The sequence below is a fragment of the Hypanus sabinus genome, unplaced genomic scaffold (genome assembly GCF_030144855.1).
Source record: "Hypanus sabinus isolate sHypSab1 unplaced genomic scaffold, sHypSab1.hap1 scaffold_460, whole genome shotgun sequence".
NCBI lineage: Eukaryota > Metazoa > Chordata > Chondrichthyes > Myliobatiformes > Dasyatidae > Hypanus > Hypanus sabinus.
The window spans coordinates 255,065-279,197 of NW_026781333.1; the positions used below are offsets into that span (position 1 = coordinate 255,065).

General features: G+C 46.1%; 1 protein-coding gene across 2 annotated transcripts; it reads right to left on the reverse strand.

Annotated features, from left to right (window-relative positions):
* Window positions 1–8,575: 8,575 nt before the first annotated feature.
* Window positions 8,576–18,751, reverse strand: LOC132389013 (zinc finger protein 235-like). 2 transcript variants are annotated; one of them, XM_059961430.1, is made up of 2 exons: window positions 18,733–18,751; window positions 8,576–10,929 (listed from the first exon to the last, which is right to left on the reverse strand). In XM_059961430.1, exon 2 carries the CDS (start codon window positions 10,527–10,529, stop codon window positions 9,399–9,401), a length of 1,131 nt encoding a protein of 376 aa, XP_059817413.1. In that variant the 5' UTR covers window positions 10,530–10,929; window positions 18,733–18,751; the 3' UTR covers window positions 8,576–9,398. The 2 variants fall into 2 exon arrangements, with proteins under 2 accessions (XP_059817413.1, XP_059817412.1); XM_059961429.1 differs by lacking the exon at window positions 18,733–18,751 and adding an exon at window positions 17,538–17,556.
* Window positions 18,752–24,133: the final 5,382 nt, after the last annotated feature.

Genomic DNA, 24,133 nt, shown 5'->3' on the forward strand with positions numbered 1-24,133 from the left:
GACTGTCCCATCGCACAATTCCTGTGTCAGACACAGAGTAAGGCTCCCTCCACATTCACCCATCACACACTGTTTTAGCGTGGAAGCTTCGTTTGGAGTTTTTCTGCCAGTTTGGACTGGGTTCGTTGACGGCTCCCAGCTGCAGCTGCTGGCAATTCTCCAGGAGACCGGTTTGCTCCAAACAACGGAGACAAACGCCATTGCTCTCCCATTAACATCGGAACAACGTCCCTCCTCTTTATCGTCGTGATTCTCGTTCGGTGTAGGAGCCGGAGCATCTGTTGAGAAGTCTCGACCTCTCACGGCCTGGAAGTTCTGCAGGACCGACGGAGCCTTTCCTGGCGCTGGAATTTCTGGTGCCGAGCCTGCAAGATACTGTCGAGTACAAACTTTTCAGGCCAGTCACTCAACTCGTTCCAGGACTTATAACCGACACATCCGTATATCTCTAGATTTGGACATAGTGTCAGCATGCCGGGCCGTTCTCCACGGAGTTGCAGGCCTTCGGGGAGTTGGATAAAGACGGCTGCATCTCCAGCCTCGGACAACGCCTTGTTTTGGTCGGTGAAAGGAGAACGCGAGTGCAATGTATTTTGAATCTAAGAACCGCCCTGCAAAATATATGTGGCGGCTCTGGAGGACTTGTTTGGGAAAGGTGGCATTTTGGCCACAGTGAATGAGTTCGGGAAGGCAGTGTTTTATCTAGAGAATGATGAGTTAGTACACCGGGATCTTAGTTGGGGGGATCACGGTGGAAAACATCCTTTTAAAGATGAAGCTGGTGACATGTCCACGCAGCGAATTGTCTTCGGACACGTTAAGCGTTTAATCCCCAACGAGGTCCTGCTTCCCGCACTAGACAGCTTGGGACAAGTACGGTCAGAGATAACTGACATCAGACTCAAATTTAAGAGACACACCCTCCGTAACGTAATCTCTTTCCGGCGTCAGGTGTTCATGCAGCTGGAAATGGAGGACGACGTTGAGGGCCGGTTTACTGTCCGGCACGAGGGGGTAGACTATCAGGTGTATTGGAACTCTGAGCGCCCACGGTACCATGCGTGCGGGGTGGTGGGGCACTTTCGGAGGGACTGTCCTAGCACTCGAAAACCCAGGGAGTCCATTTCGGGAACCAGTGCCCCAGCTAACTCTGCCCCTGATCCCATCCCTGTTCCTACGTCTGTTCCAGTCTCTGCTACTACCCCTGTGGTTCAGGCGGGTGCTCCTGGGGCTACGTGCAGGAAGGTGGGGCACTTTCGGAGGGACTGTCCTAACACCCGAAACCTTAGGGTGTCCACTTGGGGCACCAGAGCCCCAGCTACCTCTGCCCCGATCCTATTCCTGTGCCTGCACCTGACCCGACTCCTGCTTCCTGCTCCTATTCCTACGTCTGTTTCAGTCTCTGCCCCTGCCCCGTGGTTCAGGTGGGGCACTTTCGGAGGGACTGTCCTAACACCCGAAACCTTAGGGTGTCCACTTGGGGCAACAGAGCCCCAGCTACCTCTGCCCCGATCCTATTCCTGTGCCTGCACCTGAGCCGACTCCTGCTTCCTGCTCCTATTCCTACGTCTGTTTCAGTCCCTGCCCCTGCCCCGTGGTTCAGGTGGGAGATCTTGAGGCTACGTACAAGGAAGTTCAGGCGAGGGACGGGGAGGAGCTTATGCTGAGAAAGAAAGCAAAGAAGAAATCCAAACACACTAAGAAGTCGGCCCCCGAGACCGCAGAACTCCCGCCTATTTGCCCTGAAGTGGAGCGGGAGGCTCGGGAAAGTGCGGAGTTGGAAGCGGAGAGTACCGCGTCATTGGTGAATCCGGCACCTGTGTGCGCCTCAGAAGAGAAGGGTATCTTCCCCCAAGAGGGTAGGGAATGTAGATACGGGGATTTCCCAGGAAAGGGTGGGAATCCGGGTAGAGCTTGTGTCTAACCCTGAATCTCCAGATGTAGCCACTAGTCCTGTGGTAGGTGGTGTGATTGTGTAGAAAGTTAGTGCTAGCCCTGTTTGCACAATCGCGACAGCCCTGAAGCCCTCCACCCAGGACTTAGTAGTAAGCGATTCCCTGGGGGCAAGTGCATTAAACAGTAAGAGCGGAGAGGAGACCAAGCTCTCTCACTCTCATAATCGGGCTGCCGGTGGATCCCTAGGATCTGAGCTGCTGAGACCCAACTCATACCTGCCTCCTGGGGAGGGTGATGTACTCTGCATGCCGACCCCATCAAATAACGACTAGCAGGGAGACCCTGGGGATGATCCCTCCATTGTCGTAACTGTGGATAAGACTGATGCGACGGTGCAGCGGAAAGGTATGAGGGAGGTACCCGCTGCGCAGTGTGGTTTTTAAGTGCAGCCGTCTGTTCGAACACACGGGGATGAAGACGGGGGAATCTATCTGTAGTGAGGCGGTGGAGTGAGACAAAGGACATCCTCACCCCTCCAGAGAAATCCCCATTGATACCTGTGGAGGAAATGACAGAGTTCATTCTCGCCTCTGAGTGTGCAAAGCATCGGCCTAAGCTCGCCTCGCTTCGCTGGTCTGGCACACCGAGGCTGATGAAGTCCCTGCGAGTCATCCTTAGACGGAAGGTGAAGGGGAAGAGGAATGCTGTGTCTGGGAATGTCAGGCGGCAGCTGAAATCCTTTCCGGATGACCTGGTGAGGGACATCAGAGTGGGAATCAGCCTCGCTCCTTCGGGAGACGGTGGGTCACAGGTGAGTGGCGTTGGCACCACTGGGCCCCGGAAAGCAAAGAGAATTCTTGTTTTTTTTTCTCGGGCTAGTGTGGTTGAGGGTGCCTCCGCTCTCACCGGGAAGGGTGCAGGTGCTGAGTCCTAGTAAACTCCTTACATGAAGCTCACTGTAGCTGGTCTAAATTTTAATGGTAGCAGGGGTTCTCTCGGCAGATAAAAGAATCTCTCAGTCCTTTGGGATGGGCGATATACGGTGAGGTTCCTGTAGGGAACCCATACCACCGCGGGGGACGAGTCCGCTTGGCTCCTGCAGCGGCAAGGAGGGGTCTACATGAGCCTCCTCAGCTCCAACTCTAGCGGGGTGACGATCCTGTTGGCCTCGACCTTCCAGCCGGAAATGGTTAAAGCTCGAGATGTCGGTGCCCGGCCGCCTGCTCCATCTGGCTGTGCGCCTGGATGGTGAACCTCTGCATTTCATCAACGTGTCTGCCCTGAGGGGCGGGGTGATGCTGACGCGCCTATTCCCTATTCCGTCAGCTGTCCACTCTACTGAGCTCCATGGGTCCTGGGAGTGGGGACTTCAAATGTACCTTCGAGGTGGAGAACCTCTGCAGTCTCCAGCGCGACACAGCATCGGCAAAGAAGCTGAAGGAGTTAGTCGGCTCCTTTGACTTGGTGGACGCCTGGCGGGATCTACTTCCTGACTCTGGAGCCTTCTCCAGAAGTGTCTAGAGGGAGAGATTCTCGAATAGATCGCCTCTATGTCTGTCAAGCGTACAGCTCCCTGCGATGGCAACCTGAATGTGGCAAATGCCGTCCTCGAACCATCACCTGGTGTGGATGGAATTTGCCCCTCGGCACTGTGAGGCGTCGTGGCATCAGCGCCGGACTCCGGAGCGAAGGGTCCCGAGTTCAAGGCCAGCCGGCTCTCTTGCACGCTTTCCATCCGTGCTGGGTTGAGCGTCGAGCGGCAACTCGACCTCGTAAAAATAAAGCTGGAGAATGCCGCAGAAACGCCATGAGCAATCACCAGAAAGATCGGTGCAAAAACTTGTCATGACGGCGCCCGATGACTCTGCCAGGAGTTAAGGACATTCTTCCTCATCTACTCTGAGCTGGGATCCAGGCACTGGCGCTGTGAGAACCAGCTGCTGGAGGAAAGTCGACTCCGAGCGTTCTTGGTCGCCTGGACGGAAAGACAGGGTTAATTGTTTTCATGTCGGGAGTACACTGAGACTGAACGGTTTGAGAGAACATTGCCTAACGCAGTGTATCGGAGGGGGCGTGACTGTCACGTGACATCACTGCCCACTACCCGGTCGGAAGGCACGTCACCTGCCAATCAAGGTTTGACCCCTCCTCGCCCATCAATGCACTGTTACGGACCCGCAGGTTTCGTTCACTGTGGACTGTCACTTTAACAGAGCGCTTCAGTGAGGCAGGACTATGACGTTGTTCACTGACCGACTCGCAGCTTGTTTACCTTTAAAACAAGGACACAGACAGTCACGGTCAGGAGTCGGAAGAAGAGACAGAGAGAGAGGAGCGAACCTGGAAAAGGCAGCAGTTCCAGTTTGTCGATGCTGGGGATTTGGAACTCTGCTACACCCACAAGGGTGGAGTGATCATCGATCCGGAGCACATCGGATGTGTGGCTGTAACTCCGTATAGTCCAAAGGAGTGGATCTGGGAATGTCCTGTGGGGCCACTCGAAGTTACCCCCTGCCTGGGTGAGTGATGTGGTAACTCCTTGAAGACGGCATCCCTGTGACAGATCACTCTGGTGGTAATTCGTGTGTAGCTTTGGAACGGCTCGACGGAGGATCTTCCACCACTGATATTTATTAATTACCACCGTGGAATTCGGCGTGTTTGCCTTCTCTCTACGTTTTACCTCTCGTTATCATCGCTGTGTGTATGTTATTCAGAGCACGTCTGTCTTTCTCTAGTTCTGTACAGTCACATACAGCGTTAACCTTAGAAATAGTTAAGTGTAAGACTTCCATTAAGATATAGCACTTTCCTTCTCACTCTGTTACATGTAATGCTTGGCGAGTGGCGTGGATCCGAGGGGTAGACTGTATTGGAGGGGTCGTGACTTTCACGTGACAAACCTACCCACTACCTGGTCAAGGCACACCACCTGCCAAATACACACCTCACCATTGGCCCCTTTAATTAGCCTTGTACTTGGCCTCGAGCAATCGGCCTTTGTAATCGGCTTCACTCTGCTGGCACGGAGCCTTTGGCCCCTCTGTAGATTACCTGGGCTGGACCCTCCATCCCTGAGCACTATAAAGGGTGCCGCGTGTGCTTTCCCTTTGCCATCTCCGAGAGACACCCTGCTTCACTCCAGGCTGAGAACCGTGGAACGGCGCTGGAGAAATTGTTAGTGAGCTGTGCATTGAATAGGGTTGGGAGCGTTGATTACTCTCTTTAATAACACAGAGCTGGCGGATATCGTATAGAATTTTCCTTTGTGTGTTTGCGTGTGTGTGCGGGTGTTATGCGCGTGCACTTTGTTCCCAGGCGATATTCCCACGTTCGTTAGTAATTGTCCGTGTGTGTTTTATTGCCGAACTGCTGTAAATTGTGCGTGTTGCTTCTGTTGCCGTTTTCCCACGATTGCCTTCTGTAAATAAAATCATTTTCTGTCCAAAGTCCTTGCTTCTGAGACATATCGAATCTGTTTCCCCACTTACAACACTTGCTCAGCCAATTTACATTTTTCTAGGTTCATGTAATATGGGTGTTGTTTTATCGGTTTGGCTTGAACAATATCTACATCATGTACTGCAACCGCGGTTTGCTTGGGAACATTGGGAAATAAATCCTTAAAATTCAGAATTAATTCTTTCAGCTGTTGTTGTTGCTTTGGCTGCAGATGAGCCAACCTGTTATCAATGTTTTCCAGAACAACCGAGTTCATTAGCCTAACTGGGACCACGTTTGACTTGTGAAAAGTCTCAGATGAGTCAATTGTTTCATTCTCAGGGTTACCAGATTCATATGTTTTGACAACAACACTCACAGACGGTGCCTGCTTGTCAAAATTAGGCTTTTTCATATTTATATGTACCACCTGTGTTAGTTTACGTCAGTCGGGCGTTTTAATAACATAATTCACATCATTAATTTGAGAGACTATTTCATACGGTCTGTTGAATTTCGCCTGAAGTGGATTTGTCAACATTGGAGATAAGGCAAGCACCTTATCCCCCACCTGGTATTTTCGTTTGCAAGCCCGCTTATCAAACCAACACTTCATCCTGTTTTGAGAAATCTTTAGGTTTTGTCTCAATAGACTACAGGCTTGATGTAGTTTATTTCTGAACTTCAAAACATAGTCTAACAAGTTAACATGTACATCCCCATCAATCCACTGTTCCTTTAACAAGGTCAAAGGTCCCCTCACTCTCTGACCAAATACAAGTTCAAATGGACTAAAGCCCAGTGATCTCTGTACCGACTCTCTTACTGCAAACAAAAATAAATGTATACCTTCATCCCAGTCTTTTCCATTTTCAACATTTTAATATCATAATCATTGTTTTGAGGGTGGAATGAAATTTTTCTAAAGCCCCTTGTGATTCTGGATGGTATGCAGATGATGTAATTTGTTCAGCTCCCAGTTCATAAACTACCTGCTGGAATAATCCAGATGTAAAATCATGTCCTTGATCAGACTGGATTTCTTTACGCAAACCAGAAAATGTAGAAAACTTGGTAAGAGCCTTCGCCACAGTTTTAGCTTTAACATTTCTGAGAGGTATTGCCTCTGGGAATCCGGATGCAGTACACATAATAGTTAGCAGATATTGATGGCCAGCTTTAGTCTTTGGCAATGGGTCAACACAATCCACTATAAATTTTGAAAAGGGTTCACCGAATGCAGGTATAGATCACAGTGGGGCACTGGGGTGACCTAATTAGGTTTACCTACAACTTGACAAGTGTGACAGGTTCTGCAAAAGCTCGTAACATCTTTCCACAGATTAGGCCAGTAGAATTATTTCGTAATCCTGTTTACCGTTTTACTCACTCCAAAATGGCCATCTAAGGGTATACTGTGGGCCAAAGTTAAAATTTCAGCCCTATAAACTTAAGGAACTATAACTTGGTGAACAATTTCCCATTCCTCACTCGCTGGTATAGCAGGTGGCCTCCACTTCCTCATTAACACACCATCCTTGAAGTAACACCCTGCTGGCACTTTCTTAGTCTCATCATCTGAGAGGGCTGTTTCTTTTAAAGCTTCAATCTCAGGGTCTAGGTTCTGTTCTGCTGTAAGCTCTCCCGCATCGGCAGACATTTTAGCCATACTTCGAGTTCCTGTGCAGGAAGGATAAATGTTAAAATCCATCTGTGGCTCGTCAGTGGTTGGGTTAGTTGTCAACTGCACTGCAGGAACAACTTTACAATCTGCCAGGTCATTCCCTAACAGCAAACTAACATCTTCCACCAGTAAACTGGAGCATAATCTGATCTTAACAGGTCCTGAAACGAACCCTGACAGTAAAGTTACCTTGTGCAATGGCACGGAAACCATGTCGCCCCGAATGACTTTAATAAGATTTACCTCACCAATGTTAGAATCATCACCAAACTTTAGAACACTGTCTGATATAAGTGACTGAGAAGCCCCAGTAACTCAAAAAATGTTCACTGTTACCGGGGTTGACCCTTCCTTTACTAATACAAACCCATCTGACATAAAATGATCTAATCCCTTCTTAACTTGGTCAGACCTCTCAGACCTTAACTGAGCCTCAATAGAATGTTCAGGACCCTACGGATTTATAGGTGCTTCAACATACTGACCACGGGCATTTGGGACTGCCTCCTTTTCCTTTTTCATCTTCAGGACAGAACAATCAGCCATCACATGTCCAGCTTTCTTACAATAGTAACAAGTAAGACCAGAATATTTCTCCTTCAACTGTTTCCCAGACTCCTGCAAAGTGGCAGCATCCTTTTCTTCTAAATATCTCTTTATGTCATCAGGGACGCACCTTTTGAATTCTTCAATTAAATCCAACTCTTTCAAGCTGTTAAAATCATCATTCACATTTTTATGTGTGCACCAGCGGTCAAAACACACTATCTTCTCATAAGCAAATTCCATAAAAGTCTGGTTCACGGATTTCCTCAAATTTCTAAACTTTTGCCTGTATGATTCTGGGACAAACTCGTAGCTTTGAGCACAGCCTGTTTCACTATGTCATAATCAGCTGCTTCATCAACTGTCAAAGCAGAATAGGCTTGCTGAGCCTTCCCCTTAATTACACTTTGTAAGAGAATAAGCCAAACCCCTTCTGGCCACTTTAAACTCTGAGCAACCTTCTCAAAATGCTGAAAGTATTTATCAATCTCTGCCTCGTCAAATGGAGGGACCAATTTAACTTCCCAACTGGCCTCAAATTTATCACCAGAGAAAAACGCTGGACTCCTTTGCTGCAACCTCTTTATCTTTTCCAGCTCAAACAGCCTCTGTCTTTCTGTTTCCTCCCTCTATTTTTCTGCCTCTTCTCTGTTTTTTTCTGCTTCTCTAGCCTCAAACTGCCTCTGCCTTTCCGCAGCCTCCAGTTTAATTTTTCTCACTTGTACTGGAGCTCAAGCTCACTAGGTTTACTTTCAGGAAACACCTCCAACTCCTCCACTTTAAACACACCCTCAGATACATAATGTTCAGCTATTATCCTCTGCATCTGTGCCCTCCTCATTGTCAATTTCACCTTAGCAAGTTTTAACCTAGCAAGTCTCAACAACTCAATCCTTCTGGCATCCTCTAATGCCTCAGAGGTTGGTCAGCATCCATTGCTGCTGATTTTCCACACACCAATAAATGAAAAGGGATGAAATTGATAATTAATGAATACGCCCCCAAATCTGTTCATATACTGGATGCAGGCCCCAATTTTGTTACGAATCATAACGTTTTAGAAATGAACCAGCAGCAATAGACTATACCTGGAGTCTGTTTTTAATGTTAAAACTATCTTTATTAGAATCTACTTGTAATATAGTAACTTATGCAAGATAAACAAAAGTTAACAATGTTATGTGTATATATGTGTTTAAATAAAACTCCCAAACTATTGAGCTCTGGAGAAACAAGGCTTGGATTCTTGAGATAGCAAAGTATGAAAGTTCAGGTGATGAGAGAGATATTTGTAATCCAGGGTAAATGTTGAGAGAAGGCAATTATGTTGAATTCCACAGGTTCCATGGTGGTAAAACCACACAACAGTCGCTATCGATTTTATTTGTCGTCATTCCAAACCCTCATAAGATTTATCACCGAAAGTGACTTGTCACAAGCGGTATCATCTTCTAGTGAATTACCACACCACACCCAGGGAAGGGTTAACACATCTGTGGTCTTCATCGGACACCACAAATCAGATCCACTCCTATGGATCAAACGCGGTGACAACTACACATACGATGTATGGTGAATCGATAATTAACCCACCCTTGTGGGCATAGGAAAGTTCCAAACAGTGACCCTTGGCCTCTAGTTCCCTGGTTTCGATCCTTCCATTTTTCCTCCTTCGTCTCCGTCTGACTCTGATTGTCTGTGTCCTTGGTTAAAAGGAAACAAGCTGCGAGCAATGTAAACAAGCTGCAAGTCGGACTGATTCACCTTCTTAATCTCTCTCGCTCTCTCTTAAAATGACAGCCCACAGCAAACGAAACCCGGGGATTCATAACTATGGCCACTCCCCATTGTGAATTGACTGGTGAGCCAGTAGTTGGGACGACTGAGTGAATCCTTTCCCACAGACTGAGCAAGTGAACGGCTTCTCCCCAGTGTGAACTTGCTGATGTCTCTGTAGGTTGGATGATCCAGCGAATCTCTTCCCACATTTTGAGCAGGCGAACGGCCTTTCCCCTGTGTGAACTCGCTGGTGTTTCAGTAGTTGGAATGACAGAGTGAATTGTTTCCCACAGACTGAGCAAGTGAATGGCTTCTCCCCAGTGTGAATTCGCTGGTGTGCCTGTAGGGTGGAAGATTGAGTGAATCTCTTCCCACATTCTGAGCATTTGAATGGCTTCTCCCCAGTGTGAACTCGCTGATGTCTCTGCAGGTGGGATGACTGAGTGAATCCCTTCCCACATTCTGAGCAGGTGAACGGCTTCTCCCTAGTGTGAACTCGCTGATGTACCAGTAGGCAGGATGAATCCGTGAATCCCTTCCCACATTCTGAGCAGGTGAACGACTTCTCCCCAGTGTGAACTCGCTGATGTTTCTGCCGGGTGGATGAATCAGTGAATCCCTTTCCACAGACTGAGCAGATGAATGGCTTCTCCCCAGTGTGAACTCGCTGATGAACCTTCAGATGGGATGACTGAGTGAATCCCTTCCCACATTCTGAGCAGGTGAAGGGCCTCTCCCCTGTGTGAACTCGCTGATGACTCAGTAGGCTGGATGACTGAGTAAATCCCTTCCCACATTCTGAGCAGGTGAATGGCCTCTCCCCAGTGTGAACTGGCTGATGATTCTGTAGGTTGCATAAGTGAGTGAAGCTCTTCCCACAGTCTGAGCAGGTGAACGGCTTCTCCCCAGTGTGAACTCGCTGGTGTCTCTGCAGGTGGGATGACTGAGTGAATCCCTTCCCACATTCTGAGCAGGTGAATGGCTTCTCCCCAGTGTGAACTCGCTGATGATTCTGTAGGTTGGATAACTCAGAGAATCTCTTCCCACATTCTGAGCAGGTGAACGGCTTCTCCCCAGTGTGAACTCGCTGATGACTCAGCAGGTGGGATGATTTAATGAATCTCTTCCCACAGACTGAGCAAGTGAATGGCCGCTCCCTGATGTGAACTCCCTGGTGAGCCATTAAGACTGAGTGAATCCTTTCCCAGAAATTCAGCAGATGACCAGCTTCTGCCTGGTGTGAACTGACTGGTGTGTCCACAGGTGGGAAAACTGAGTGAATCCTTTCTCACCCACAGAACAGGTGAATGCCCTTGCCCAGTGTGAACTTGCTAATGTACCTTCAGTTGAAATGACCGAGTGAATCCATTCCCACTGTCTGAGAAGGTGAATGGCCTTTCTCCTGTGTAAAATGACGGACATGCCAGTTGGTCAGTTAACCGAGTGAATCTGTCCCCACTTTCTGAGCATGAAGAATGGTCAATTGAATCCCTTGCTCCACTTCTTAAATATCTAGACAGAGACAGCAAAACTGGCATGTCATGTTTGAGCTTCCTGGAGACAAATTCCTTCTTGTATTTAACCTGTAAAAAGATTTGCAAAATCCATCAATGGGTGTAGGACAACATTTCAGATGAGATTACTTGAGTTGCCAAGGTTTGATCTGGTATCACACTGTTACAGTGAGGTTCAAAACAAGCTGGACAGAGATATCATCTCCTGACTGGGCAGAGTGCTGGTATCTGGAATGACCATCAATTCTCTGATGCTCTTCCTGTCTCTATAAGAATGGGGCTTTTGGCCATCTCCAATTTGAACCTACGCTCAGTTTGACTCTCTCCATTGGTATTATTACCTCCTCCTGCTGAGCTGCATGGGTGCCTGGCCCCACAGTAACTGAAACAGTCTCTCACATATAGTCTTTCTTGACGTGCAACTGTGATTTTCTTTTATGTATTATTAACTTAACATGCCACAGTTTTAACACCATATAAAAAATTCCTGCTGAGATGAATGGTTGGTCCGCACATCTGTTAAAAAGGATTTAGAGTGAATTTTTGTATTATTTCAGGTTTTTGTCACAGTCATTGAAAATTACAACACAGAAACAGGCACTTTGGGCCATCTAGTTTATGCCGAACTATTTAAATTGCCCACTCCCATACCCTTACCATCCAGGTACCTACACAAACCTCTTAAATGTTGAAATGGATCTCGCATGCACCAGTCGTGCTGGATGCTCATTCCACACCCAGATGACTGTCTATGTGAAGAAGTTTCCCCTCATGTTCCACATAACATTTCACCTTTCACCCTTAACCCTTGGCCTCTGGTTGTAGTCCCACCCAATCTCAGTGGAGAAAGCCAGCTTGCATTTACACTATCTATGCTCTCTATCACAATCAAATCTCACCTCAATCTTCTACATTCCAAGGAATAAAGTCTGGACCTGTTCAATCTTTCCTTATAACCCAAGTCCTCCAGACCTGGCAACTTTATTGTGAATTTTCTCTGAACTCTCTGAACCTCTTTTACAGCTTTCCTGTAGGCAGGTGACCAAAACTACACACAATACTCTAAATTAGGCCTCAACAATGTCTTCTACAAGTGAACATAAAATCCATCTATTGTTGTCAGTACTTTGGTTCATGAAGGCCATTGGGCTGAAATCTTTTTTTCTGTCTCTATCTGACTGTGATACAAATTTCAGTTAATTAAGGACCTGTACTCCCAGGTCCCTTTCTTCTACAACACTCCTCCGTGCCCAACCAGTAACTGTGAAAGACCTCCCTTGGTAGGTCATACCAAAGTGCAATAACTCACACTGGTCTGCATTAAATTCCATTTTCCCTTTTTCAAACCATTTTCCCAGCTGGTCCAGATCACACTGCAAGCCATGATAGTCTTCCTCACTGTCCACTACACCACCAATCTTGGGTGTCATCCACAAATCTGATGATCCAGTTAACCACACTATCATCCAGATTACTGATATAGATGACAAACAACATCAGATCCAGCACTGATCCCTGTGGCAACCACTAGTCGCAGGTTCCAGTCAGAGAGGCAACCATCTGCTACCACACTCTGGCTTCTCCCAAAGATGGTGTCTCATCCAATTTACTGTCTCATCTTGAACGCTGAGTGACCGAACCTTCTTGACAAACCTCCCATATGAGACTTTGTCAAGTGCCTTGCTAAAGTCCATGTGGACAACATCTGCTGCTTTGCCTTCATCCATTTCCCTGATAACTTCCTCGAGAGACTCTATAAGATTGGTTAGACATGACCTACCATGCACGCTGTTTATCCTTAATCAGTCCACATCGATCCAAATACTTATATATCGGGTTCCTGCACATAACATTCCAAGACCTTTCCCACTACTGATGTCAAGCTCACCAATGTGCAATTTCTCAGTTTATTTTTAGAGCCTTCCTTGAACAGCAGAACAATATTGTTCCGATCCTCCAGTACCTCACCTGCCACTTAAGATTATTTAAATATCTGTCCTTGTGCCCGTACAGTTTTGGCACTTGTCCTCCGCAGGATCCTAGGGAACAACTTGTCAGGCCCTGGGGATTGATCCACACTAATTTACCTGAAGACAGCAAACCCCTCCACCTCTGTAATCTGTACAGGGTCCATGAAGTTGATGCTGCTTTGCCTCACTTCTACAGACTCTGTGTCCATCTCCTGAGTCAATACGGATGCAAAATAAATCTCCCACATCTATTTTGTCTCCTCATATGGATTATCATTCTGATCCTGCAGACGATTAATTTTTTTTCCCTTGCAATCTTTTTGCTACTAACATATCTGCAGAATCCCTAAGGATTCTCCTTCACCTTGTCTGCTGGGGCAACCTGATGCCTTCTTTTATTTCTTTCATAAGTGTTCACTTGAATTTCCTGTATTTCATAAGTACTCCATTTGTTCCTATCTGCCTGTACCTCCTTTTTATCGATCTGGGAGCAGAAAGCCAAAGGGCTGATAGAGCTGCATGCTGGGAGGTGAGGATAAGGATGGTTAAACCAAAGTTGGAATGGGAGCCTGAATAACAGAACAGGTAGTGGAGAGGTTGTGGAGACAGATGTTGTTCAGTCCTCAAAGACAGGAATGAAAAAGTTGAGCATGGTGCGGTGAATATGCTGAGCCCTGTATATTTCAATACAAGGAGCAGCATAGGAAAGGTGGATGTGTTCAGGACATGGATCCACACCTGGAATCAACACTAGGATCTGGCAACTGTGGATTGGGACAGGCTGCTTTATGGCAAAGGTGTGCTTGGTAAATGGGAGGCCTTCAAAGCGAAATTTTGAAAGTACAAAGCGGGTATCTCCTTGCCAGAATAAAAGGTAAAGATAGAAAATGTAGGGAACTTTGGTTTGCAAGAGATATTGAGACCCTGGTGAAGCACAAAATGGAATTGCATAACAGGGATCAACAGGCAGTTTCTTATGGAGTATAAGAAATGCAAGAGAACACATAAGAGATAAATCAGGATGGCTAAAAGAAGGCATGAGGTTGCTGTCACAGAAAAGATGAAGGATAATCCTCAGCGATTCTAGAGATAGATTAAGAGCAAAAGCATTGCAAGGCACAAAGTTGGTCCTCTGGAAGACCGGAATGGCAAATCCACGTGTGGAACCAAAGCAGATGGGGGAGATCTTAAATAATTTTTCATCTCTATTTATTAGGAGATGGACAAAGATTCTATGGGAGTGTGGAAAAGCCGCATTAAAATCATGGACCCTGCACAGGTTAAAGAAGAGAAGTTAATTGGTTGTTCAACATACAAATCTACAGCATATTCCAGGCCATTCAGCCTAAGATGTTGTGACAGCCATGTAACTTTCTCTAGAATCTGCCTAGAATTCCCCTCTAGTGTTCTGTGCTATAAGAAATAAATCAGGATGGCTAAAAGAAGATGCCGAGCGCATCATTGGAGCCTCCCTGCCCTCTATTGTGGACCTGTACTCTTCCAGGTTGAAGAAGAGGGCGGGGAACATCATAAAGGACTCCTCCCATCCTGCGCATGGACTGTTTGAACTGCTTCCGTCTGGTAGGCACTTCAGATCCCTCCAGACTAAGACTAATAAGCACTGGAGAAGTTTTCTCCTTACTGCGGTCACTTTGCTGAACAGTTGACTGCCAGTTAACTGTCAGCTAACTATTACTTGGATTGCACTACCTGTATGTATAATCTATATTTTCATTTATATTTATCATTATTATTGTTATGAGCAGAGAGGCAACATCTGCTGGAAGTAAATTCCTTGTGTGTGTACAGGTACTTGGCGATTAAAGTCTGATTCTGATTCTGAGGTTGCCCTCACAGAAAAGATGAAGGATAATCCTAAGGGATTCTAGAGATAGATTAAGAGCAAAAGTATTGCAAGGGAGAAAGTTGGTCATCTGGAAGACCAGCGTGGCAATCCATGTGTGGAAACAAAGCAGAGAGGGAGCTCCTTATTTTCTTTCATCTCTGTTTCCTCAGCAAATGGGAGACAAAGTCAATGGAAGTGTGGAAAAGCAGCATTAACATTGTGGACCCTGTACACACTAAAGTAGAGGAGGTGGTTCCCATCCTGAGGCAGATTAGGGTGGATAAATCTCCAGGGTATGGCAAGGAGCTCCCTCAGACCCTGTGGGAGGCAAGAGCAGAAATTGTAGGGGCCCTAGCAGAGATAATTAAGTAAGAACAGAGATATCTACAGCACACTACAGGCTCGTAGGCCCACAATCCTGTGCCGACCATGTAACCTACTCAAGAAACTGCCTAGAATTTCCCTCGCACACAGCCCTCTATTTTTCTATGCTCCAAGTACCTATCCAAGAGGCTGTTAAAAGACCCCATTGTATCTGCTTTGACAACCACTGCTGGCTTACATTCCACGCACCCACCACTATCTGTGTAAAAAAAAACCTTACCCCTGACATTGCCTCGGTATCTATTTCCAAGCACCTTAAAACTATGCCCCTCGTGTTAACCATTTCAGCCCTGGGAAAAAAACCTCTGGTTATCCACACGATCATGCCCCTCATCATCATATGCACCTAAAAAAGGCTCCAAACGTACACAAAGAAATTATACATTGGACGGACGACTTGTTAGAAGTACAGAATACCATGAGAGTATAGATAGGGCAAATGCAAGCAAGAGCTGAGTGATCAATATATCCCAAAGAACTGTAAACATTGAGGACACAACAGTGGCTGGAATGAGAAGCCAGAGCCAAAATAAAAGTCAAACAGAGGGCAAAACAAAGGAGCAAAAACTATTCAGAAGCTTTTAGAACCTAACAGAAGACGACAACAAAAAAGTCAGATGAGCTCAGTGTGTGGAATTGTGATTTGTAGTCATTAATGGATCTCAGTAGCACCCAACATTCTGAGGCTTTTAGAGGAACAAAATATCCGGGACTTCAATTTCTCTTGAAAATCAAGGTTCCCTAGACCAGTCACCTTTCAACTTTTACTTTGGCTGGCACATGCAAGCTCTATATCCTCAAAATTTCACTTCTGAAGGCCTCCCACTTACAAATACTCCGTTGCCAGGAAACAGCCTGTCCCAAACCACACTTGTCAGATCCTTTCTGATACCATCAAAATTGACCGTTCTCCAATTTAGAATCTCAACCCGTGGTCCAGACCCCTCTTTTTCCATCTTTACGTTGAATCTCATGGTACGATGTTTACTAAATTCTGTCAGCAGCCCTGGATCATTTCCTAACAGCTTATTGCACACTTCTACGTCGGGAATTCTACGTACTAAGGGCACATTTGACAAACTTTACTCCATCTAGTCCTTTTACAGTATGGGAGTCCCAGTCAATATATGGAAACTTAAAATCACTTACTGAATTATCCTTTGTTCCTTGGCATGGTCTGTGATCTCTCTACAAATTTGTTCCTCTAAATTCCTCAGACTGTTGGGTGTAAACAAGTCCCAATAATGGCTACAATATCACAATTCCCTGTCCTGAGCTCATCTGGCTTTCTTACGATGCTTCTTGCATTGTGACATACACAGCTCAGCACATTCATCGCACCATGCTCAACCATTTGATTGCTGACTCTGCCAGCAATTATTCTGACTGGTGTCAAGAAAACAAACTCTCCCGCACTGTCACCAAAACAAAGGAGCTGATTGTGGATGACAGGAGGAATGGAGACAGGCTGATATCATTGGATCTGCGGTTGATACTGACATCATTGGATCTGGGGTTGAGAAGGTGAACAGCTTTAAGTTCCTCAGCATAAACGTCACCAGGCATCTCAGATTGTCTGTACATACCGGCTGTGTTGTGAAAAGAGCACAGCAGCACCTCTTCCACCTCAGATGGCTGAAGAAGTTCGGGATGGGGCGAAATCCTAGGAATTTTCTACAGGGAAACAATTGAGAGCACCCTGACTGGCTGCATCACTGCCTGGTATGGGAACTATACTTCCCTTAATCACAGGAACCTGCAGAGAGTGGTGTGGACAGCCCAGCGCATCCGTAGTTCTGAACTTTCAGCCATTCAATACATTTACACAGACACGTGTGTAAAAAGGGCCCAAAGGATATTGGGAGCCAAATTCACCACAACCACAAACTGTTCGTGCTGCTACCATCCAGGAAACGGTATCACAGCAAAAGGACCAACAGGCCCAGGGACGTCAACTTCCACCAGGTCATCAAACTGATTAATTCATGCAGATACAATTGCATTTCGATGTTATATTGACTGTCCTATGTACAAACTATCCATTATAAATTACTATAAATTACACATTGCAGATTTAGAAGGAGATGTAATGTAGTTTTCTCCCTCTCATGTTGATGAAGTATTTATGTAATAAAGTCAATTCAATTCGATTCACCCTCTCCACTATCTGTTCTGTCATTCTGGCTCTCATTCCCCCTACAACTTATTTTAATCATATTGCCCCCCCCCCACACCACGCTACATCTAGCAAGCCTAAAATATTAGTCGCCTTTTGTTCTGTCCCCCTAACTAACGAATCCCCTATCACCCCTTTGATTTTCCTCTGCCAGTTAATTCTCCCCACAACACTTTCTAAAGTGGTCTACCTGTTGTTGTGGGGGATGGCCATAAGATTATTCAATGATGACCATTTAACCACATTCCCCTTCCTGACTCTCACACAGTTTCCTGTGCCCTGCACCTTAGGTGCAACTCACCTCACTTCATGTCACATCCATCACCACATCCAACTGCCGGATGATGTGGAATTCATCTACCTCAAGTTCCAACACCTTAAAGTGCAGGGTTACAAGCTGCAGCTGGATGCACATCTTGTCTGTGAAGGCATCAGGGACACTGGATGTCTCCCCTCCTTCCCTCTAATATCTCCTCTAATTTGGAATAACCAGTGTGCACATAAATCTTGTACTGTGCATTTTGTTGCCAGTGACAATATGTGCACAGTGAGTTTTATACAGAGAGGTATTCATCTTATGAGCTAGCAAATCACTGTCAATAGGAACTTTGATCTCCTCTGGGTCCAGTCTAGTTCATTTGCACTCTCACACAACCTATGTAGCAGGCTTGTAACCGGAAATGAAGGATTTTCTCAACAAAACTTTTGCATACTGTCCATATGTGGTTTGCTTGCTAAATTATGTTTAAAAAGTCAGATTTCCAAATATAACTCCACTTCTTCCACCTTGCAAATTCTCCAGCAATTTTTCATCACCAACAATGCACACAGGTATCACCAGTTTCTGTATTCTACATAAATATTTTCCCTGAAGTCTCCCCCATGTGACTTACAGTGATGGTAAAGCCAATGAATATGAAGGGAAGGGCAGTAGTCTGTCTCATTGGAGTCCGGCACATTTGTGATGTGAAAGTTACTTGTTGCCCAGGACAAAGGTGTTTGATATCATTATGTATCCAAAGAGAATGGGACAAAACATATTCTCACCGGTAGAAAAGTCCACAACAAGAACACATACAAAATGCTGGAGGAACTCAGCAGGCCGCGCAGCATCTATGGAAAAGTGTACTAAAGCTGAGTTCATCCAGCAATTTATGTTGCCAGCAATCCAGATGCAATCCAGCATCTGCAGATGTTCTCTTGTTTGTGATTGAGGAAAGAACAAAGCTGATTTTCTCAACTGGTGATGTAAAAGATTTTTCTCCGAGTTCCTGATCCTTGCATTTAGATAGCTGGAGCTCAACTCTGTCTGAGAGATCCATCGGTTCCCATTCCCTCATCAGCCGGAAGCTCCCCGGGGCCCGTGTACGGATCGTGGGGCTGAGAGAGAGGAGATTGAGCAGGACTGTCCCGGGATTGCGGGTAACGGTGTCCGGATTTCACAGGAATCGTCCCTCAGTCGCTGTTTATTTAAAAACGTAGAGGATCGCTCTTACCTGCACTCGGTATTTGCAAGGCCTTCTGTGCACTGTGCGCATGCGTGATACTTGGGGACGTCGTCAACCCTGACGCTTGCGCATTTGTTCGGTGCTTCAGAGTAAGCGAAATTTTAAATGCACTGCCTTATGGGTAATCATACTGCCATTAAAGATTTCTGCAGGCACTGTTTCAATATACATACCTCATTTTTTTCGTGTGTGTATAGAAAATTCTGCAGCTGTTTTAACGCAGAAAGCGGCTCCCATAAACAATATTCTCAATATCAAAGTGTATCATATGCCAAAGAAAAATGCAGTTATAAAACACAGGAGATTCTGCAGTTGCTGGGAATACAGCGACGCACACACACACAATGCTGGAGGAACTCTGTAGTTCAAGCAGCAACTAAGCAGCGTAGTACACAGCCTAAGCGTGCAGAAGCGGCGCGGCCTATCTCCACATTTGCTTCCGGATCTGTTGATTTCCACCAGAGTTTTGCAGAAATTAACCACATTTCTTTAGGTCAACCAGTTTCCAAATGTTTCTGATCTTTCTTTTGTAGCCACATCCTGCTGGTTTGATTCCTCCTCCTCTTAAACTCTAGACCCCATCTCTCTCTGGAGCCCCAAAGCCCTGACTCAGGCTGGCAACACTTTGGTTTCTGACTCGAAGTTTCACTCGCTAGTCTGCTGTCAGAATTTAGTGGAGCATTGTGTTGCGAGACCGCAGATTCGTTCACTGTGAATGTCGCTTTAAGTGCCTGAGTGAGGCGGGACTGTAACGTCAGTCACACACTGCGGCAGCGAGAGAGAGAGAGAGAGAGAGAGAGAGACAGGGAGAGAGAGAGAGAGAGAGAGAGAGAGAGAGAGAGAGAGAGAGAGAGAGAGAGAGAGAGAGAGAGAGAGAGAGAGAGAGAGAGAGAGAGAGAGAGAGAGAGAGAGAGAGAGAGAGAGAGAGAGAGAGAGAGAGAGAGAGAGAGAGAGAGAGAGAGAGAGAGACACACACACAGGCACAAGCTGTTGGAACTTCAGCTTGCCACTTCTAAGGTTGGAGCTCTTCCACGCCCAGAAGATCGGGTTGATTATCGGCACGCAGTGCACAACGGATGTGTGACTGTCACTTCGTATCATCCATATGTGTGGATTTGCTGGAGTATCCTGTGGTATCTCTTTTGTTGGCCCTTACCTGGAATCCGAGTGTTCTGTGGTAACCACTTGGAAACGATATTCCTGTCACTGTCACCTGGTGATATTTCTAAGTGGATTTCGGAACTAATCGACGGATAAGATCATCGGCGACTGTTATTTTGTTTACCCAGCGTGGAATGTGTGTGGAATTCTTCGTAATTGCCTTCTCTCTACATGATCGTGTGGATTTACAAATCTCTCCTTTCACTCACTTATTCCGTGGATTACTAAACTTTTCCACGTTACCATCTGGAGACATTAAGCATTGTTTCCCAAGCTTGATAGTTTGGGAGCTATATATACGCATTACACTGTTAACTTCTGTTCATTTCGTTTAATCTTTTATATTTGGAGTAGATACTAATAAAGATAGTGGTTTTCACATCGAAACCAGACTCCATTAGTGATCTATTGCTGCTGGTACGTAACAATTGCAACAACCCAGCTGTCTGAGGCACAGTCCTTTAAAATTGGTGAAAATGACCCAAAACGTTGAAAAGAGCGGCGAAGAAGGAGTTTAACCAACTTCGTCCGGAGCCCTGAACAACGTCACAACCACAGTGAGCTCATCGTCTTGTTCAGCCCGGAGACAATCATGCAGGGAATTCATGCAGGTGGATAAGATGATGAGAGGCATTGGTCGTGTGGATAGTCAGAGGCTTTTTTCCCAGGCTGAAACAGCTAACACGAGGGGGCATAGATTTATGCTGCTTGGAAGTAGGTACAGAGGAGATGTCAGAGCTAATTTTTTTAAGCAGTGGTGTGTGTGTGGAATGCACTGCCAGCGACGGTGGTAGAGGCGGATACAATAGGAACTTTTAAGAGACTTTTAGATAGGTACATGGAACTTAGGAAAATAGGTGGCTATGCGGTAGGGTAATTCTAGGCTGTTTCTGGAGTAAATTACATGGTCGGCACAACATTCTGGGCCAAAGCATCGGTAATATGTTATAGATTTCTGTGATTTTATGAAATTCAAGGGAAATCTCCTATCCCACAGAGTGGTGACTAGTTGCAACCTGTAATCTCAGGGAGAGTGAAAGGGGAACGGCATATACTGATATGGAAATGAAACTTGGGCAGGGACCAGATGGGCCGAGTGGCCTCCCTAGTATACAGTGTGAGTGTGGTAGAGAGAGTAAGTACCTGAGACGCGGGATTTGATACAGAACTGATTTATCTTTCACAGATCCACAATATTAAACATCAGTCTAGTTTAAGGCTAACATCAGCAGAACAGACTCCTCCAATGCTCAGTGACCAGGGTTCAGTCCTGGGTGCGATGAGCAGCCGCAAGAACTGCAGAATCTGACAGTAACAGTCCCTCATGAACCTGCAGCTGTCTTCAGTCACCGTGATGGTTAAACATTTAACACGGAGCTGATTTGAACTTCCTCCCTGATGTGAAGTTGCTGGTGTTGCAGCAGCTGGGATGATTGAGTGAAACTCTTTGCTCACTCCGGACAGAAATGTGGCCTCTTTTTATTGTAAACACACCGGAGCGTCACAAGGTGGGTTAACTGAATGAGTCTCTTCGCACACACGGAGCAGGTGAACGGCCGCTTCCCAGAGCGAAGCTGTTGGTGTATCTGTGATGGCCAACTGAATCCCTTCCAAAATGAGAGCCAGTGATTGACGTCACAGTGCTCGGAACGTCATGGCGATGTATCCAATCAGATCACGGACATGGTCACGTGTTCGGGCTCTCCTTGTCGCGAATGGGGCGCTGTCTTCTCCAGCATCTCCGCCTCCACATTCAAGAATCGGCGGCATTCAAGCGCTGGTGAACTGACAGATACAGCGGAACTAACGTGTTGTTGTGTTTGAAATTCCCATACACAAATCCTTTGCCTTTTCTACACTGTTAGAAGTTTACAAAGCACGTCAGTGGGTGAAGAACAACATTTCAACTCAAATAACTTTAGCGTCCATGGTGCCTTCGTATAAATAAAACATTTTCACAGTTCAAAACAAGTTGGAGGAAAAAGACTTCTAACTGGCCACAGTTCCGGCATCAGGCACAACATCAAACTCTCTGCTTCCCTCTCTGTATCAAAATGGATCATTCCTCCCCTTCATCAGTCTGTGACTTGGCTCAGTCTGTCTGTCTCCTTCGCATTCTGAGCATGCGCCACACACCTACTGAGATCACATTGTATTTACACGGCTGCGACTGGAGACTTTCTGATTATTATGTCCCTCCCGGCATTTGACGGTGGTAAACTCAGAGACAGCTATGGTATTGAACATCGGGAATAGGTGATTAGGCTTTTTCGTTGGAGATGATAAACTGCCGGTAGTGTGTGTCTGGATGAGTGGATCGTTTTCAGACTGGAAGGAGGTAGCGTTTGGAGTACCCCACAGAGCAGTCCCTGACCACAGTTGTTCACAGTTTAATATCCTGGCGGAGGCAGCGAGATGTGTGATGCCCCAGTCTGCTGGTGACGCAGAAAGAGTGGAGTTGGGGGAGGGGAGGCTATTCACATGCAATTTCGTAGCTTTGCAATCAGTACATAGTGCACTGTGGGTCTGCAGTGGCGGGTTCCAATCTGCTAATTAGATTTGCTGACCACAGAACATTGATCGACCGAATCCCAAATAATAACGAGGCAGCCGACAGAGAAGAAGTCATCACCCCGACACAGTGGTGTCAAGAAAACAACCTCTCTCTCATTGTGACAAAAACACAGGAGCTGGTTGTGGATTACAAGAGGAATGGAGACAGGGACCAAATTCAACATTTCCAAGTCTGTTATTGACACAAATGCACATTTTAGTATTGATCATGACACAATGTATTTTAAATATCGTTAATGACATAAAACATATTTATAAACTGTTACTGACAGAGAATCGTATAATTTGTGTTCCGTGTGTTATCTGAATGTACTTGCCTGTGATGCCACAAGACAGTGTTTCTCTGTATCAGTACCTTCCCGTACTTGTGCACTTGGCAATAAATTCAACAGGATCTGAGAAATCTCAGTGAGATTTGATTAGTGATGATCATCTTGGCAGCTCGCAAATGTATGCGACAGTACACTGTTAAACGCAAAACATTGAACATTGTCGATGATCGTGTATAATTGAATCGTATAAGAGAATCGTATAATTTGTGTTCCGCGTGTTATCTGAATGTACTTGCCTGTGATGCTGCCACAAGTCAGCGTTTCTCTGTACCTGTACCTTCCCGTACTTGTGCACTTGGCAATAAATTCAACAGGACCTGAGAAATCTCAGTGAGATTTGATTAGTGATGATCATCTTGGCAGCTCGGTAGGTCGAATGTATGCGACAGTACACTGTTAAATGTAAAACCCTGAACAGTGTTGATGATCAGAGGGATCTTAGACTCCAAGTTCATCGCTCCCTGAAAGAGTCTGCACAGATTGATCGGGTGGTTAAGAAGGCAAATGGCGTGGTTGTCTTTATTAGTTGAAGCATTGAGTTCAAAAGTCGGGAAGTTGTGTTGCGGCTGTTACGAGCCTGCGGTCGTACTGTGACTGTTTCTTTAAGAGCGCCGGCGTGAGGAGGCGGGGCTATGACGTCAGTCACAGGCTGACAGCGCTGACTGTGGACTGAACCAGAAGAGAGAGAGAGGGGGAGAGAGAGAGGAGAGGGAGGGGGAGAGGGAGAGGGAGAGAGGGAGACTGGAAAAGCTGATCGCTTCAGTTAGTCGCAGCTGAGGCTTGGAACTCTCCTATGCCCACAGGAGTGGGTTGATCATCGGTACACGGAACCACAACGAATGTGTGTGGCTGTCACTTCGTATAATCCATAGGAGTGGGTTTTGGAATATCTTGTGTTAACCCTTGCCTGGGAATGTTGTGTGGTAACCCCTGGAAGACGGTATTCCTGTGACAGGTCACTTTCGCTGATAACTCGTCGGTGGACGGATTCAGCGGATAAGAACTTCGACGGTGGTTGTTTTGAGGTAACGGCCTTTTCTCTACGTTTCACCCTGGATTACAAATATCTCTCTCCCATCATTTATTCTGTGTGTTACTGAACTTTCCTACTTTACCATCTCAAGACTCTGAGCATTGTTCCCTCACGCTCGATAGTCTGGGAGTTATATTTACACATATATACACATAACACTGGTAACTTTCCTTTATTTCGTTAAGTTACTATATTATCAGTCGATACTACTAAAGATAATGGTTTTAACATCAAAACCAGACTCCAGTGTGAACTCTATTGCTGCTGGTTTGTTTCTAAAACGCTACAG

Coding starts and splice junctions, on each gene's coding strand:
- LOC132389013 (XM_059961430.1), bottom strand. CDS start 10,529: ATGGCTCACCAGGGAGTTCACATCAGGGAGCGGCCATTCACTTGCTCA.